This window comes from Vipera berus, assembly GCF_964194415.1.
Source record: "Vipera berus genome assembly, chromosome: 1".
Lineage (NCBI taxonomy): Eukaryota > Metazoa > Chordata > Lepidosauria > Squamata > Viperidae > Vipera > Vipera berus.
This window is the reverse complement of record NC_138202.1, coordinates 342,372,699-342,390,260: the sequence shown is the minus strand read 5'-3', so window position 1 is coordinate 342,390,260 and position 17,562 is coordinate 342,372,699. Positions and strand designations below refer to the sequence as shown.

Genomic DNA, 17,562 nt, shown 5'->3' with positions numbered 1-17,562 from the left:
GCACTGTTCAAAGTGGTATATTCCGCCTGCTCTGATTGGCTGCGTCGCTCCGCAGTCGAAGCGACGGCGGCGTCGACTCCGCTACTGCCGCCAGAGTCAGTCAGCCTGCTGGCAGAGGAGGCGGTAGATACAGTGTGTCGCTTGGGGGGCTTTTTGCTTTTCCCCGCTGCTGGTTTGCCCGTTGGGGTTGGTGACCGGGATGGCGTCGGGTAGGTTTATTTCCTCCCCCTTCTCCCCTTGTTGGGCGAAAGAGGAAAACAGGCCTGTCACTAGAGGGGCTGAAAAGAGGCGGGAGAGGGCGTGGTGTATGCAGGAGGCGGGAGAGCCTAGCGGGACCGTTCTGGCCGTCGCCATCTTAGAGGCTAGTGCGCCTGTGCTCGCGGTCCACCACTATCCCTCCCTCAGCCTTGACATCTCCGTCCAGGTCTTCTCGGTCTTAAGTTAGGCTTGATCAGTGGCCGACTCATTTTTTTGTATTGCTCGTCCTTCCTTTTCCCTCCGAACTTGAATCCGTGCCCGTGTATTAAATTTGCAAAAGAATGCTGTGTACTCTTTTATTTTTCAAGTAAATTAACACAAGTGGTAAGATAACTCAGTTTTAAGAATACGAAAAAGCCTCTCTGGGCCAGACCAAAATCTTACCTGCTCCATTAACCTACAGAGACCAATCTGACATGGCTGGGAAACTCGCAGGCCAGGACACCAATGAAATAAGCCTTCAATTCTGTGTGCCTCTTCACCCTCACCAGACCTCGCAAATAATACACTGTTCATCTGAAGGCTTTATATTTAGTTATTGTACTTTCTCTTAAAAAAATAGTGTGCTGTAGTTAATATAGGATGGAAAGAACTAATTCAATAAGTTTATTCATGAAGTTCTCAGGCACTCTTGGGCCAGTTATTTTCTTAGCTTAATATACCTTATAGAGTTGCTGTGAAGGTACTTCTTTTATTATACAGTTAATAAAAATGAAAGAACTACCCTCAGGTTCTATGGAAAGTGTAATTTTGTAGGATATGAATATTAGTAGTCTTAGAAAAAAATGTCCTTTACAATGTTGGGGGGGCGGGGCTGGTAAGAAAAATGGTAGAAAAAGGTAAAAAAATACTTTGAATGTAAGGGTACAGTATGGGAAAATGCAGAGGGTTACAAGTGTAAGCATGTGAAGCATAGAAACCACATTAAGTTTGCCAAGCTATTTTTCATTTTATTTTTGTTTTAGTTTCTTTTTAATAAAAAAAATTAAATGGGAAATAGATATAATTCCCAAAGAAATGTCAGCATTACTTTAAAAGAGTACTTCTCAGCCCTATGTGGGCCGTATAAGCATTCCTAGATAATGAACTATGTACAGGTGCACTGTAGTTATTAAGATGACATCTATATGCCTCTTTCCCCAATCCCAGATATGTAAGCTAAAGTAGTAAGGAAAAATCTGAGGTTAACGGGGTGTTTTGTGATAAATGTAACAAAGTACAACTATCAGGCTCCCAGTATGAGCTATTCTATAAGGTTATCCACAGTTTGCAAGTGACACAAAGAGATTGTAATGAATAGAGAGGAGATTATTTACTAGACCAATTTATAAGGGGGACTTCTCATCTTCCTCCTGAAACAAGTGTGTGTGAATACTACATCCTGAAATTTTGCTCAATAATAGCCTTGCGGATTGACAGATAAAACTTAGCTCCAAATTGTCCTATCTCCTTTCATAACCCAGCGGACCCTGGATCTCCTGTTCCCTGTTCAGTATGTTAAGCCAGAGGTCCCCAACCTTTTGGGCACCAGGGACTGATTCTGTGGAGAGAGGTTTTTCTGCAGGCCGGAGGGTGCACGGTTTTGTGTGCTGCCTGCATCCCACAAATGGGGCTTTGCTTGTCTGTGCGGACCGGTTGCTGGCATGCCGTGGCCTGGTACTGGTCCACAGACCGGGAGTTGGAGACCCCTGCGTTAAGCACTACACTTCTTGACCATGAAGAAAAAGGTTTCCAAGGTTTGAGAGTAAGGCCTGTTTTGCCATATCTGAAAAATCTTCGAAGTCCTCAAAAAGGATTTATAGACAGATTTTAATGATCGGAGGGCAAATTTTTGCCAAGACAATCTTCAAGATAGCGTTTTAAGGCATACTACTTTAATTATTAGTATAAAATAAAAGACCCTCTTACATATGTATTTTATATGTGTATTTTCAGGAATAGCATGAACCTCTTTCTGATAATAAAAAGATTCACATAATAAAGGCGAGAGGTCATGTTAACTAATGCCTAAGCCTATCTTTATCTGATAAAAGCTCCACATTTAGGGAGTTAAAATAGATTAGCAAAAACCTTTGAGGCAACTTTCTTTTTAAAGAAACCGGTATACTTGTGACCAATTATCTTCTGCAGGTCAGGGGGTGTGTTTTTTGCCCATTTTTGTTCTTTCTTTTCTTTGGTTTGCCTTCCATCACATTTTATTTAAAGAATCCTTAGCTTACTTGCTCTTTTTTGAATTGTAGTTGAGATCACCAGCTAAAGGTAAAGTGTCCAAGTTTATCTCACATTTTGGTGGCTAATGAACTACATTTTCTATTATGGCTGTGTTTTTTATGTTTTGATAGCTTAAGTAGTGGCTTTCATATGTGAGTAAAGCTACCATTGCAAATCTTGCTGTTCTGCAATTGCGTCAGTCCTCTGATTTGGGTGTATTTAAACTTATTGTCTTTTAAATTTATTATAAGAATTTATATAATGTAAGAAAAATGCTTTTGATGCTAATTGCAGAAGAGATTAAGGAATGAAAGTAAGCATCTGCAGCATGCATATATGTATGTGGCCCCTTCCACATGATCATAGCATGCTTTATTGTCAGGCTTTGAAATAAAGTAAATTTACTGTGGGAGTTGGGTAAAACTAATATTGGTCTTAGAAATAAAGTACAGGTTTCCACATAACCAGATCCCATTACACAGAATTCACTTGTGTGATATATACAGTTGATTGTGTTGGTGGTGACTGACTAGTTTTAAGTACCAAGTAGTATCCCAGGGGAACTATTTATAGTAATGGATGCAGCATACCTCATTCACTGTGTCTAAAAATCACACTTGATCCAAGTACTAATCCATCCCCAGTTACTGACTGGAAAATAAAAAAAATATCCTCAGTTAATCAATTATCAAATATTATGAACTTTGGCCTTGTATGTTGTGTTCTTTCTGTCATTACTATAATGTGTTTGTATTCAGTTACACTGAAATTCTTATGTGTATCCTTTTGGATTAACTGGATGTTGATCCACATTGATTTTAAAAGAAGTCTTAAAGATCTTTAGAATATGTTCTAAAAATCACATACAAAAATTATGTTCATTACATTAGAGCAACACCTTCGCTTTGGCTCATTTCTTATGGCACAGAAACAGTTCCCTGCTCTCAAACCCCAAGACCATCTAGTTCAGTATTCTGTTCACACAGTGGCCAAGTAACTGCATAGGGAAGCTGACAAGTCTCCCAGCAGATGGCCTTCAGAGACAGTGACATTGCCATCAAAGCTAATAGTCATTGATCCCCATGACTTTCATGAATTTGTTCAATGATGTTTTTAAGGACAAGCTGGTAGCTAGCACATCTCATGAAAGCAAATTCCAAAGTTGAATGATGTATATTGTGTTTAAAAAATAATTTATTTTATCCTGATTCTTCCAGGATTTAATTTTGTTAGGTAACCTTTGTTTAAAATATTTTGGTAAGGGTTAAATAGCTGTCCCTTGTCCATACCATGCATATATGTAGTCCTTGACTTACAACCACAATTGGGACCAGAATTTCCATTGCTAAGCAAGATGGTTATTAAAGTGAGTCATGCCTGATTTTACAACCTTTTTGCCACAGTTAAGTGAATCATGGCAGTTGTTAAGTGAATCTGGTTTCTCCCATTGACTTTGCTTGTACAAAGCTATCTGGGAAGGTCTCAAATAGCATAACCCTGGGATGCTGCAACTTTCATAAATACATGCTGGTTGCCAAGCACCCAAATTTTGGTCATGTGACCATAGGGAGCTGTGGCAGTTTAAGTGCAAGAACTGGATGTATGACCCTTTTTTAGTTTGGTAGTAATTTTGAATGGTTGCTAAACGAATCGTTGTTAAGTCAAGGATTACCTGTAATTTTATACACCTCAATCTCTTCATTGATCTCCTTTCTAGACTAAAATACCCCAAATGTCACAAGCTTTCATAGCTAAACTCTTCCAGCCTCTTAATCATCTTAATTTGCCTCCATTGAACCATCTCTAGCTTGGCTGTATTCTTTTTGAGTCATGGCAACCAGGACTGCATACAATATTCCAGATGAGGTCCCACCATTGGTTATTATAATATTGGGACCTCTATTTTCAATGCCATTTCTAATTATCCCTTATCTGCACTAAGCATTTTTTATAGTGGATGCACAGTTATAAGTTCGTTGGTTTTCTACTTCATTTAACACTGTTACTCCAGAGTGAGAGGATGATCTCTTCTTCAACCTATTCCCACCCCCTAATTTGTATATTTCACATCATTTAATAGTTTGCACAATAAAACAAACTTATAGAGTACTTTTCCCCAGGATAGAACCAGAAACTGATGGGATATGTTTTGTGCTTTTAGTAGTGATTATTGTAATGCTTGCTATTTTGAAACAGTTATCACTTTTTGGTGTACCAGTGTCTGTGATTCCTGTCTTGGGGACCTTCAAACATTATTTGCTCTATTTAAAATCAACACACATCCTGGTTAATTTTAATCAAGTGTATGTTATATTTTCTTTGGTGTTCTTAATCAGTCTATTTATTAAATAAATTTATATGGCTGCTCAATTCACAGGAGGGTTACAACATTATAAATCCACAACATAGAATCTGATCCCAACCCCATGGTAGCAGCAACACAATCAAATCAACCACTTGATCAACTCCCGTCTTCATTTGTAGTCTCCAGGCCTCCTGAAAAAGCCACATCTTCAGGGCCCTTGGGATAGTCCTCTGTATCTATAGAAATGAAGATCTGCTTTCCAAGCAGAATTACCCTTTCCTATTTACTTTCATTTGCACAGATTTCAAGATTAAAAAGTAAAAGTCCCTACTTCTAAAAACGTAACAAGAAATTAAACATAATATTCTGCAAAACAGAATGTGGAATTCCTCTGAATAAAGTATTTCCTAAGAGTTGTAAAATAAGTTTTAAAGGCTTCATCACAGCTTACAATTATAGTAATTCAAAATTCTTAGATGTAAATGTGTGGTTTGACTACATGCTTAGTTGCAATTTATTTACATGTATTTATTTGTTTTTAAGATTCTGGAAGTTTCAGCCATTCTGGGGATCAGCAAAGGTATGTGTCCTTATGTTGTATACAAAGATGTTATGGTTGAATGGGAATGAGGTAGGTACGTTCAATATAGTGCAGTGTCCCCAGTCTATGATATATGTTCTTTTGACTTTTTACCACAAAGTACTTTTGTTTGCTTTGAGAAAATTTTTACTTCAGATCCCATATGTAAAATACTATGAACTGTGCATGCCATTTTAGTTTCCTTGCTTTGTCTTCCCTGATGCAATTCAAGGCACTTAAATACAATCACCAACTTTACTTTCCAATTCTTTGAAACAGTCTTGGTCTGTCTCTGAGTGTTTTCCGGGTTACCATTCCTCTGGAGTAGCTACTGTGCCACAAGTTAATTGACTGAGGTGCCAAAATGTTCCCAAAGGCTGTGCTATCAGAATTTATGCTAATTGGCACAAATACCAGTCGTACCAATTCAAGATTTCCTCTTATGTGTAGAAGAGGACTCAAAATGTTCTACTTTTCCTAGAAGACACTTTTCCAAAGGGGAAGTACCTGTCTCTTGGACCTTTCCCAATGGAGCGTACATTTTGGAGGAAGTATTTGGCCACAATGGCTAGGCAGATATCAAAATTCAGAAAACATACTACGGATAGTCCTTGAGTTACAACTAAAACAGACCCTATCCATTATGGTCATAATGGTGACTATCCCAATTTTATAAAACTTGTGGCAATCACTAAGTGAATACAGCAGTCATAAAACAAATGTGGTCATTAAGTAAATGTGTGGTTGTTAAGTGAACCAGCTGGTTCACTATGGGTGCTGTTTTGTCAAAAAATGGAAGCGACTGCCCCTTTTCAGCAAAACTGGTAAAACATGATCACATGATTGTAGGATGCTGCAAAACAGCTGTAAATGTGGCTATGTTGCCAAGTGTGACCCCGGCAACCATTAGAATTTATTTTTAGGTAGGTCATAACTTCAAATGGTCACTAAGCACCAGTTATACATTGAGGTCTACCTGTATATAATCCCAGTATGGCCATTACAGTAAAGGAGTGACTGACATTCTGGCTTGAATTTTTTGGTTACAGAATGGATCCTTTATGTCACCATTATTTTAGCTACTTAATTATGTATTGCCAAACTCAAAAATGTATAAAATAATGGTAGATTACTTTTGCATGTCACCCCATATTAATTTTCCTTTGCAAGGTTGGACCTTCTGATCTTGCTGCATAGAAATAGTTCCCCCTCCCCAATTTTTATCTTTTTTCACATGTATGTTCTCTCTGTCTCCTCTCTCTTTGTATATATGTATGTGGGTGGGTGGGTATCAATGTACTGAAGATAGTACTTACTTTGTGTTAAAGATGTCATACAGTACTTTGTTTTATTTAAATACTTGTTTTGCCAGTGGGTGGTAATTGCACTTCTTTTAAACGTCCTAACCTTTTTTTCCAGCTATGCAGGGTATGGAAATCAAGGAAATCAAAATTATGGACATATGCCACAGGTAGGCTGAGCAGTTGCATCATTGCTTCTTTAAATGCAAAACATTTTTCTTGATTGAGATAATGATTGTATTCTCCAACTTGCTTCTTTGATTGTGGCACAGTAAATAATATCTTGCTTCCTTGTAGAGCAGGCATGTCAAACTCACAACATCATGTGATTTTGGGCCATTCACTCACTCTCAGCCCAATCCATCTCACAGGATTGTTGCTGTTATTGTTGTAGAGCAGGCATGTCAAACTCACAACATCATGTGATTTTGGGCCATTCACTCACTCTCAGCCCAATCCATCTCACAGGATTGTTGCTGTTATTGTTGTAGGGAAAATAGGTGGCAGAAGAAGAACAGATTTTAGTATGGCATTTCCCACCTACTGCCTACTGATCTTCCTGGGACCACCTTGCTGCTGATGTGCTAGTGTAGCCTCACCTGACTGTTCATCTCAAATTTTCCAAGTTCCTTCCCTTCTTTTACCTATTACTACTGTCACAACACAGTATCCCATCTTCCTCCACAGCCTTCCCAACACATTCTTTCATCTACCATTATCAGTTTGTCAACACAACATATTCCATTGGCCTGCCTCTCTGGCCCACCCACATCTTTCCATGGCTATACATTCTTTGCTTCTCTCAACAGCACCCACCAGTATTCCACACATATTCAGCAAATTAAAATGCGTTAAATCAAAATGTATTGTAAAATGATCTATACTTTCTCAATAAACACAGAAATACATAGCTGGAGTGGCTTATGTGTTTAGTGCACTATCTCTTTTCATCCTGCAGTTATCTTGAGACAATATACTTGACGTAAACTGGGAGTTCTAGTCCTTACATACCTTGCACATGCCATATATCAGAGGACTAATTTTGTAGTATTCATATCTTGAATAAAACAAACACATATAAAGCAGGCAGTTGAGAAAAATAATGACACTGGCTTCCTCAGTAATCTTCACAATAATCCTCTAAGGTGCAATTGTAATAAAAATTGTAATAATTTATTGAACTGTTGTGTAAAACATTGTGTATGAGAAGCTCTCACAGCTGTAATTTTGTTGGTTTGCTTTTATTTTTCTTTTTACAAAACGGAAAGATTAATTAAAGGTAAAAAAGGAAAACAGTTTCCCCAGAAACACACTAGACTAAGAGATGTTGGCTTATCTAATTGCCATTTACTACATAAGTTAATACTTTTTGAATTTAAGTAACTAGACTCGTATAAACCCAGCATTATTCTTTTTTACCTGTTTATTCATTGCAGGGCTATCCTGGCTATGACCAGAGTGGAGAGAGTTCATCTTATGCGCAAAGCTATGGAAGCTATCAAGGAAATTATGGACAGACCCAGACAGGTTTGGTTCAGCATGCTGACATTTTTGTACATATGCATGACTCAAGGGCAGAGTTTACCTAAAGCATTTCCTGTTGGATCTTCAGGTTATGGGCAAGGTAGCCAACAAGGATATGCCGGATATGAAAATCAGAACCAGAGCCCGTATAACCAGGAATCTTATGGCAATCATGGACAGCAGAAAGATTTGTCAGGCAGGTAAGGAATCTTGTTTTTCTGTTTTGCATTAATTGTTAAAAAAGGGGGGGAAAGGGTTACTCATGTTGCTATGTCCATAATGACTGCAAAACTAATTCTTTATAAAACTTTAAATAAAAATGTAGCAATTGATTGATTTCTGTGGGTTAGGTTGGAGATAATAGTGGTTGGAGCAGACATAATCCAATATATCTTTTACCTCTGGTTGGTATGACTATTACATTTAATTTTTTGTCTGAGAAATTAGTGGGGAAAACAGTGTAAGGAAAATAAGAGCTTGAACAAAGATGATCAGGGGACTCAAAAAAGATGATCAGGGGACTGGAGGCTAAAACATATAAGGCACAATTGCTGGAATTGGGTATGTCTAGTTTAATGAAGAGAAGGACTAGGGGTGACATGATAGCAGTATTCCAATATCTCAGGGGTTGCCACAAAGAAGAGGGAGTCAGGCTATTATCCAAAGCGCCTGAAAGCAGTACAAGAAGCAACGGATGGAAACTAACCAAAGAGAGAAGCAACCTAAAATTAAGAAGATATTTTCTGACAGAACAATTAATCAGTGGAACAACCTGCCTCCAGAAGCTGTGAATGCCTCAACATTGGAAGTTTTTTTAAAAAGACTGGACAGCCATTTGTCTGAAATAGTATAGGGTTTCCTGCCTGAGCAGGGGGTTGGACTAGATGACCTCCAAGATCCCTTCCAACTTTATTTATTTATTTTATTATTGTTGTTGTTATTATTTTCAATCTTCATGTTGATCAGAATTTGCTGATAATTCTGAGTGAAAAATCAGACTTACTGAACTTTCCTTGTCAGTAGCTCACAATTCTAGCTTTCTTAGCACTATATGAACAAGCTGATTTGTCTACAGTGAATTCTCTAGATCATATGAATGAATGTTTGATAATATACCCTTCCTAAAACATTTTGACAAGGTAAGACTGTGTTCCCTTCTATTGATAACCTGTGTTATTTAAAGTCTGAACAACATGGGACCAGCATAGTTGATACCGTATTTTCCGGCATATAAGACGACTGGGCGTATAAGACGACCCCTGACTTTTGAGAAGATTTTCAAGATTTTTCGTCTTATACGCCGGAAAATACTTACATGCCAGTTGCCAAGTGTCCGACACAAGCCCGATTCAGATTCAGCCCCGTCTGATGCAAATGGTGCAAAGCCACGCGCTCTTCCAGGCCAGACTCTGCAAACAGCACGCCAGAAGCCACAACCACCACGGGAACTTTTGAGTCCCCGCATTTCGGCAGCCTGCACGGCCAAGCACAATTCGGCTTTGAGATAGCATTTGCAGATGGAGCAGCCGCCGTGTCTGGAGCCAAGCCCCGCCCAGGAGACGGTTGGCCAGGCGGGCCTGGAAGACGCGCTAGAGAGCCGGGCTTGGGGCGGCCATGCCGAGGCCGGCTGGTGAGGGCCGCTGCATGGTCTGCGGGCAAGAGGGGCGCCAAGTACCGCTGTTCCGCACTCTGTGACCAGGCAAGCGATTCTTCCGGTCGGCGCGGGTCAGGCGGTGCCTCGGCAGGAGCAAAGGTGCTCCCTTCCTACTGTCGAGCAGCGCGCCTCTGGGGACCGCCTGCCCCTCCTCTTTTCGGGGACCTGACAGCCAGCATTGGAAGCGCCAGCATGGCCAGTCCTACAGAAAGCAACGGCGGCGGCTGCAGTAGCCGCCCCAGGAGCTGACGAGAGTTTGCCCTCCATCACCCGTTTGCCATTGGCCGTTTAACTACGGGTCGCCATCGCCTACCTCCATTCACCCAGCGATCCCGCCATCCAGCAGAAAAGAGAAAAGATCAGAGAGGTGAATAGCATTTTCCGGCGTATAAGACGACTGGGCGTATAAGACGACCCCCAACTTTTGAGAAGATTTTCATGGGTTAAAAAGTCGTCTTATACGCCGGAAAATACGGTAAATTGCTTCCAGTGTTACAAACATTTTTATATTTTCTAAATTGCTTAGAAATGTTTTTATATAGAAAGTAGTCTAAACCAGGAATCTCCAACCCCCAGGTCGCTGCCTGTTAGGAACCGGGCTGTGGAAGCAGTGAGCAAGCATGGAAAGCTTTATTTGTGTATTCGCAGGATTAGATTCTGTGCATACAATCATCCAAAAGGTTAGGGATCACTGGTCTAAACAAAAGCAACAGCATTCGTGTGTTTTTTTTAGTGGAGTGCTGAATTATATTAATTCTTCTTACTTTCTGCTTGATTGGATTATCAGTTGATACTATATATTCTTTTTAGCTTTAACCAATAATTTTCAAAACTTGATTAGGGAGGAGAGAAAATGTCTGGGGGAACTGTGTCCTCTCCCTTTGTTTTGTTTTCTACCCAAATCAGTATTTTGAGAGGGAGCTTTGGCTAATCTAACTGAATAATGCAGTATATTACTTCAAGGAACTTTGGAAGGAAGAAAATGGAAACTATAACTTTGTAGTTATAATCTTTGCATTGTTAAGTCTGACTTAAGATCCAGTTCAGGAGTTGCATTTCATAGACATCAGCAACACATGTAAGCTTAATTATGAGCAAAGATTCTTACATAGTCATCTGTGAAATATTTACCTCCCCTTTGCTGGGCCTCCAAGCAGAAGTTGAATGGTGATTTGTTAAGGATGTTTTAGTTCAGGTTTCTGTACTGAGAAGGAAATTGAATTTGATGGCATACATTTGTCTTTATTATTCTATTTGATTGTATCTGAGGGTTTTGACATTCTTTGTTGCTTTGAATGAATAAGACCAAGAAAGTTGTCTTTGTATCATTATATGCACTTCTGAATAAAAAAGAGTATAGTTAATTTCTTGTTTGCTTCAATATAAGGTCTTCCTATGACCAGAAATCCACCTACGGGCAACCAGGTTCATACAACCAGTCTTCAAGCTACAGCCAGCAGCCAGGATCCTATGACCAACAACAAGGTTACAGTCAACCGCAAAGATCATTTGATCAACAGTCAAGTTATAACCAGCAGGGACAGCAAAGCTCATATGACCAGCAATCAGGATACAGCCAAAATCGAGGCTCATATGACCAGCAACCTCAGCAGAGCTATGAGCAGCAACAAAGCTCCTACAACCAGAAGCCAAACTACAGCCAGCAACAAGGCTCATATGGTCAGAACCAGCAGTCATACCAGACACAACAGAAGGAAAGCTATGGGCACAGCATGCCAGGTAGGCAGTACATGACGTCCAGACAGAAACATTTTACAAAACAAAGTATTGTGGCAAACCTTTTAGAAACTGGAGGATTTTAGTACCCAAGAGGTTGCAAAGAGTATGTAACTTAAACAGATGTGGGTCAACTGCATCTTGTTGCTGCATCATCTTTTCTCTGATTTGGGCATAACATGAAATAATATTGACAGTTCTACTGAATTGCTTCCTTCCAGTTGATTTTTAAAGCAGATATTATGATAAGAATTAATTAAATTAAATTAGTTCCTGTTCTTGGTGGGTTATTTTGTTTACATTAGCAGTATAATAGCATGAACTTTTTATTTTCATGTAGGCCAAAATGCCTATTCTATGATCTTGCCTGCTGTGGCACATACGTAACATCCAAAGCCAAATAAGTATTTCTCTCCCTCTACAAGTATTTCAGTATTTACCAATGTATTGATTGAAGGACATTCATTTAAAATATTAAGAAATTTTGACTGAATGGGAGTTCTAACCTTTTCATCTTCATTGTATAATTTATTCAATGTGTGTAATTCTAAACTAAAGTTAGTCACTTACTAACTGCTTTGAAATTCCTTAGATGATCGTCGTGAAAAAACCAGATTTGGAGATGATAACCGAGGCTATGGGGGCCCACGAGCTGGAAGCAGATTTGATTCTGATAACAGAAATTCTGTGTCTGGCATGAGGTAAATAATTTAATCTAGGAGCTGGAAAATGTTTATGTTACCTGTTTAGTCCAATGTTTTCCTTGCTTGCTTGGAAGAATGCTCTTAAAAACTTGAAGGAGTACTTTTTCTTCCTGAAATACTAATATTAATGATCTGCATTAAACATTCAAGTCCCCAAATACTAATCTAGGTTATCTTTCTGGCTGATTCATTCACCTACTAAGCCATTCATATGGTTTGTTTAGTTTTGGCTTAACATGGTTTATACAACTAGCCATCATGGGTAGAATTTACTCATAGCCTGTGTGATGGCATATAGTGTTCTGGTATGGATCCAGTCATTGTAGCTCTAATACGTTAAAAGTCATTGCTTAGTATAACGTATAATCCAGCCTATACTTACCTCATACAAAGAATTGATCAGGAATGCATAAAAGACTACAGTTTGTAATTTAACACTAAAATATATTTTTATAAAAGATAATAAAGGATACTTGAGATTCTATTCTATTCTATGCCAGGCTTGGCCAATTATACTTTTTTATTCATTTATGCCAATATCCATGGTATACATGTAAATTGGGCAACTGCTCTTCATTAGCTTCTGAGAAGTGGGATTGCTGAAGGTTTTGTTGTCCTGAACCTTTCCCAATACTTTAATATAAAATTTGTTCATGCCATGAAAAATTTAATCTGACTTACAGATTATGCAACTGTTACAAGACCAGGAATAAGGTAGACAAAGTATGATTCATTCACAGGTCTTCTCCTGCTAAACTATAAGGTTGGCTTTGTAATGATTGCTCTTTTAGCAGGTACATCTAACCATATTTGTGAATCTTAATAAGCAAAGTTAGATTTAGGCTTTGTCTACCCATACATAACCACGGACCAATATCATGTTTTATTTTCAATTTGGTTCTCTTAAGTTTTTCCCGTGTAGATGAAGCAATCTCTTATTGGAATATCACACTAAGCTTAAATTATCAAGCTTGTCTATCAGCTGCACTTACTTGAGGATGAGCCAACAAGTGTGTAGAGTTGTATTTACGGCTGAGTTTGGAGGGAGGTATGAAGGCAGTTCTATTTCAGCATTGTTTTTAACAGAGATCTGAAAATAGAACATTTATCAATGGGTAGCACCATTGCATTGTATTTGATTTTGTGTCAAAAGGGTAGATTCTCAGTGTGCAGTTACAGTTAATTGACATCTAAGCTGCCTTAACTTGAATTATTGCTTTTGAACCTGATGGAACAAAGTTAGGAAAGGAACGAGTTAGGAAAAGAGGTGAATTTGGCTGAATTGAGTTTAGAATTTTTTGCACTGACCAGGAGAAAGTCTGCTTTTATCAACTGCCCTGTTTTTGCTGTGTGCTGTATGTTTGTGTTTGCAATGTTTGTAGCCTGCCTCAATCTGTAGACTGGGTACTATATAACAGAAAAAAGGAAATACAAATATAGAAAAAAGGAAAACTAAAACTATAATAACAAAAAAAGAACTACTTCCTAACATGTACAAAACAAAGCAGTCAACTCTCATTGATACCATGCTGGAAACATTTTCTGAAATGCTGAAAGGGAAATAACAGATCTCTAAGAATAAAGATGCCATAGCACATGGGTTACTGCCAGAAAGGCCATGTCTCCCTAACCTTCTGTATGTGGAAGGAAACAGAGGAGGTCTTTATCAGACTTGAATTTAAGACTGCTATCCCTACAAAGTAAAAAACAAACTATTCAGTCTGAAACTGATGTTAATACTTATTCTAGCCAGTGTCCGATTTGATTTACCTCAGGGTTTTGACTGGGGGATTTCAAAGCAGAACATAGGAAATGAGCCTTGTTGTTTGGCATTCTGGGTATAATAGATCTCATCCAAGTTTTGAGAACTGCCTCAGAGGTAAAACAATGGATATAAAAGTGGTGTGGAAAAATTGCATTTACAAAAATTAGATATTTTGTCATCTGCATTGGCAAACAAATGGATGAGAGCTGCTTCTCAAAATAAATTAGAAGATTGAACCTGGGCAGACCATGCTCAACATCATGTTGATATAGAACAGATAAGCACTGAACCAATCTATTGATACCTCTGTATATGGAACAAATAAGGTGGCAGAAACTGAAGTAGGATCACTTGTTCTGTATTTTTATCAGGTGTAAAGTAAATACAGTGTGTGCAAAAACTTATTGTTAATAAGTCCTCCTCATCCTCAGTCTATTGATTTCTTGCTTTTATCCAACCATTGATTACTCTTTACCCCCCCCCCAAAAAAATAAAAAATAAAAATGGCACATATCTTACAGAATGTTGCAAAAAAAGGAAACAACTCTTAATCTCTGATTTATTAAATTTGATTCGGGAAAACAGCATTATATCTATATGGTTTTGGGAGGATATTTACTTCATCTATTTTTTCCTCTCTTTAGTAATCTGCCAGTCAAATTCTTTTCTTGACCGTTTTAACTGGTTTGCTTAATATAGCTGACATTATGATGCCTCTTAAAATTAATGTGAGGTCATAGCTCAGTGATGAAAGTGCATGTTTTGTGTGCTGAAACTCCCCAGCTCCTGGCATTGCTGTGTAAAGATGTTCAGGAGCTTTGACTAAACAGTACTAGCTGTATTAGGGATATAACTTGGATACAAGCCTGGGTTTTATATAGAAATGCCAAAAAAGTCTACAGTTTGTTCTGGGTTGTTTGTTGTTTTTTTTTGCTTTGCCGTGTCACTTTGAGCCAGAGAAACTTGAGCCACATTCACATGCTTGATGGCAATTATTTTTTAAAAAAACTTGCATTTTCCTCATCATCAGTTTTTAAAATATCTTAGACTAAATAATAATTGAGAGACCACCAAGTCCAAGGACTTCATATATTTTGTCTACAAAAGTAAATTTATGAAGTGGCTTGAAAAAGTGCAAGCTTTATCTAAATGTGGGTGGTAATATCCTAGGGAACAAAATAAATCAAACTGAGAATCAGATAACAGAGTGCAAGAAATATAACCTGAGAATATGTATAGACAGACCAACAACAAAATGCTAGCTTTTGTTTGCCATCAATATCAGCTAGTCATTGAAGCACTAAATCATTAGTGTATAGTAAATAGTAAATAAGATAGGAACCTCATCTTTCACACTAAGTGACAAAAAGCATTCTTGGATGTACATACCTAAAAAACACAATTGACCCCCCTTGGGAAACTTCATTTTTTGTAGTGGATATTTTAAAATAATAGAGACAATTGACGTAGTAATTGAATGCTTTGTTCTTTAATTGCCTTAACTGACTGTAAATTATTTTACAGAAGTTACAAGCTACCCCTAAATATGCAGAATTAAATTAATGTTTTAGAATTGGCAAAAGCAAATTGGCTTGGCCATGAAGAGGTAGCTAAAACGGGAGTGAAATGGAGTATTATTTTTTTGGCCTGAAGGATATGCTTCCTACTTCTGTCCTATGTATGTAGGGCTGCTGTGGTTCTGGCTAGTGATGCTATGATATCACTTAAAAGACAGTACTGATATTTTAAGATCTGGGAGATGGATAGGTGGAAATACAGGGCCAAATGTTCCCAGAAATGTAGAGTTAACTCTTGCATTTTGCCCTTTAACTACCCCTACGTGGGGGGGGGGGGAAAGTCTGAAATATTTAGCTTACCCAATCTTGAGGCTTCAAATTAAAAGCCTGTGGATTTGTAGGTTGCTCAGTTCTCATTTAAAGGTTTATTAAAATCCACGTTCTTCTGGATGTGCTGTCATCTGTTCACATATGTGCCCTAAGCATATGCTAATATCCAGGATAAACATCTCTCTATAAACTATATAACTGTGAAGTGTTTATGTCATTCATTTATTCAGCTACAGAATTAACACTTCTAATTCTAATTGAAGGCGAACTCATCAAATTTGCAGATGACACCAAACTGACAGGAGTAGCCAACCCCCCAGAAGACAAACTCAGGATCCAAAAAGATCTTGACAAACTTGAATAATGGGCCCTATCCAGTAAAATAAGCTTCAGTGTGGAGAAAAGCAAAGTCTTACATTTAGGCAGGAAAAACCAAACATACAAATACTGATTGGGCGAGACCTGGGTTAAAAACAGTAACTGTGAAAGGGACCTTGGAGTCCTAGAGGATGATCACTTGATTATGAGCCAGCAGTGTGCAGCAGCAACCAAAAAAGCTAATACAATCCTGGGTTGTATAAACAGAGACATAGAATCAAGATCACGTGAAGTACCATATTAGTACCACTTTATAAAACCCTAGTAAGACCACACCTGGAATACTGCAGCCAATTTTGGTCACCATATCACAAAAAAGATGTTGAGAGTTTGAAAAAAATTCAGAGAACAACAGCTAATGTTATCAAAGGCCTGGAGACTAAAACATACAAAGAATGGCTACGGAACTTGGGTTTGGCTAGTCTAAAGAAAAGAAGAAATAGGGGAGACATGATAACAGTGTTCCAATATCTGAGGGGCTGCCATAAGGTAGAGGGGGTCAGGTTGTTCACCAAAGCACCAGAGGGAAGGACGAGAAACAGTGGTTGGAAACTGATCAAAGAGAGAAGCAACCTGGAATTAAGAAGAAACTTCCTGACACTGAGGACAATCAACCAGTGGAACAGCTTGTCACCAGAAATCGTGGGTGCTCCATCCCTGGAGATTTTTAAGAAGAGACCAGACATTCACCTGTCTGAGATGATATAGGTTTTCCTGCTTGAGCAAGGGGCTGGACTAGAAGACCTCCAAGGTCCCTTCTAGTTCTATTCTATTCTAAAACTGTTGGAGTTCCAGCAGTGTCTTACCAGTACAAAGCATAGCTAAAGAAAATGAGTAGCTATAGTTTGAGATAAACATGTTGCCAGATCAGGAGGTGGAGAATAATGGGAACCCAACAGGACAAAAACGTTTAGCTATCATTTGGATGCAAAGCAGAGGAGATAAACAAATGGGATAGAAACATAGTAGACCATGAGCATTAAAATAGCAATTTATAACAGGATACAATTTTATGTTCTGTGTCGCTAACGAAATTGAACCATTCTATAATGTTGAATGCACAACACTTGCCATTTTAGACAGCCTTATTTTGCCTTTGAGAACAGTTTTATATATATAATAATAATTGGGATTCATTGTATCCAGACTTAATAATAAAGTTGGAAGAGACCTTGGAGGTCATCTAGTCCAACCCCCTGCTCAGGTGGGAAATCCTATGCCATTTCAGACAAACGGCTGTCCAGTCTCTTCTTAAAAACTTCCAGTGTTGGAGCATTCACAGCTTCTGGAGGCAGGTT

General features: G+C 38.5%; 1 protein-coding gene across 1 annotated transcript in view; it reads left to right on the top strand.

The window, feature by feature from the left end:
• Positions 1–17,562, top strand: part of TAF15 (TATA-box binding protein associated factor 15) — a 30,343-nt gene continuing 12,781 nt past the window's right edge. The window contains exons 1-7 of the mRNA XM_081313806.1: positions 1–209; positions 5,318–5,354; positions 6,774–6,825; positions 8,092–8,182; positions 8,268–8,379; positions 11,221–11,573; positions 12,163–12,271. Coding sequence (XP_081169932.1) covers positions 200–209; positions 5,318–5,354; positions 6,774–6,825; positions 8,092–8,182; positions 8,268–8,379; positions 11,221–11,573; positions 12,163–12,271 — 764 coding nt within the window. The 5' untranslated portion in view covers positions 1–199. The remainder of the gene's footprint in view (positions 210–5,317; positions 5,355–6,773; positions 6,826–8,091; positions 8,183–8,267; positions 8,380–11,220; positions 11,574–12,162; positions 12,272–17,562) is intronic.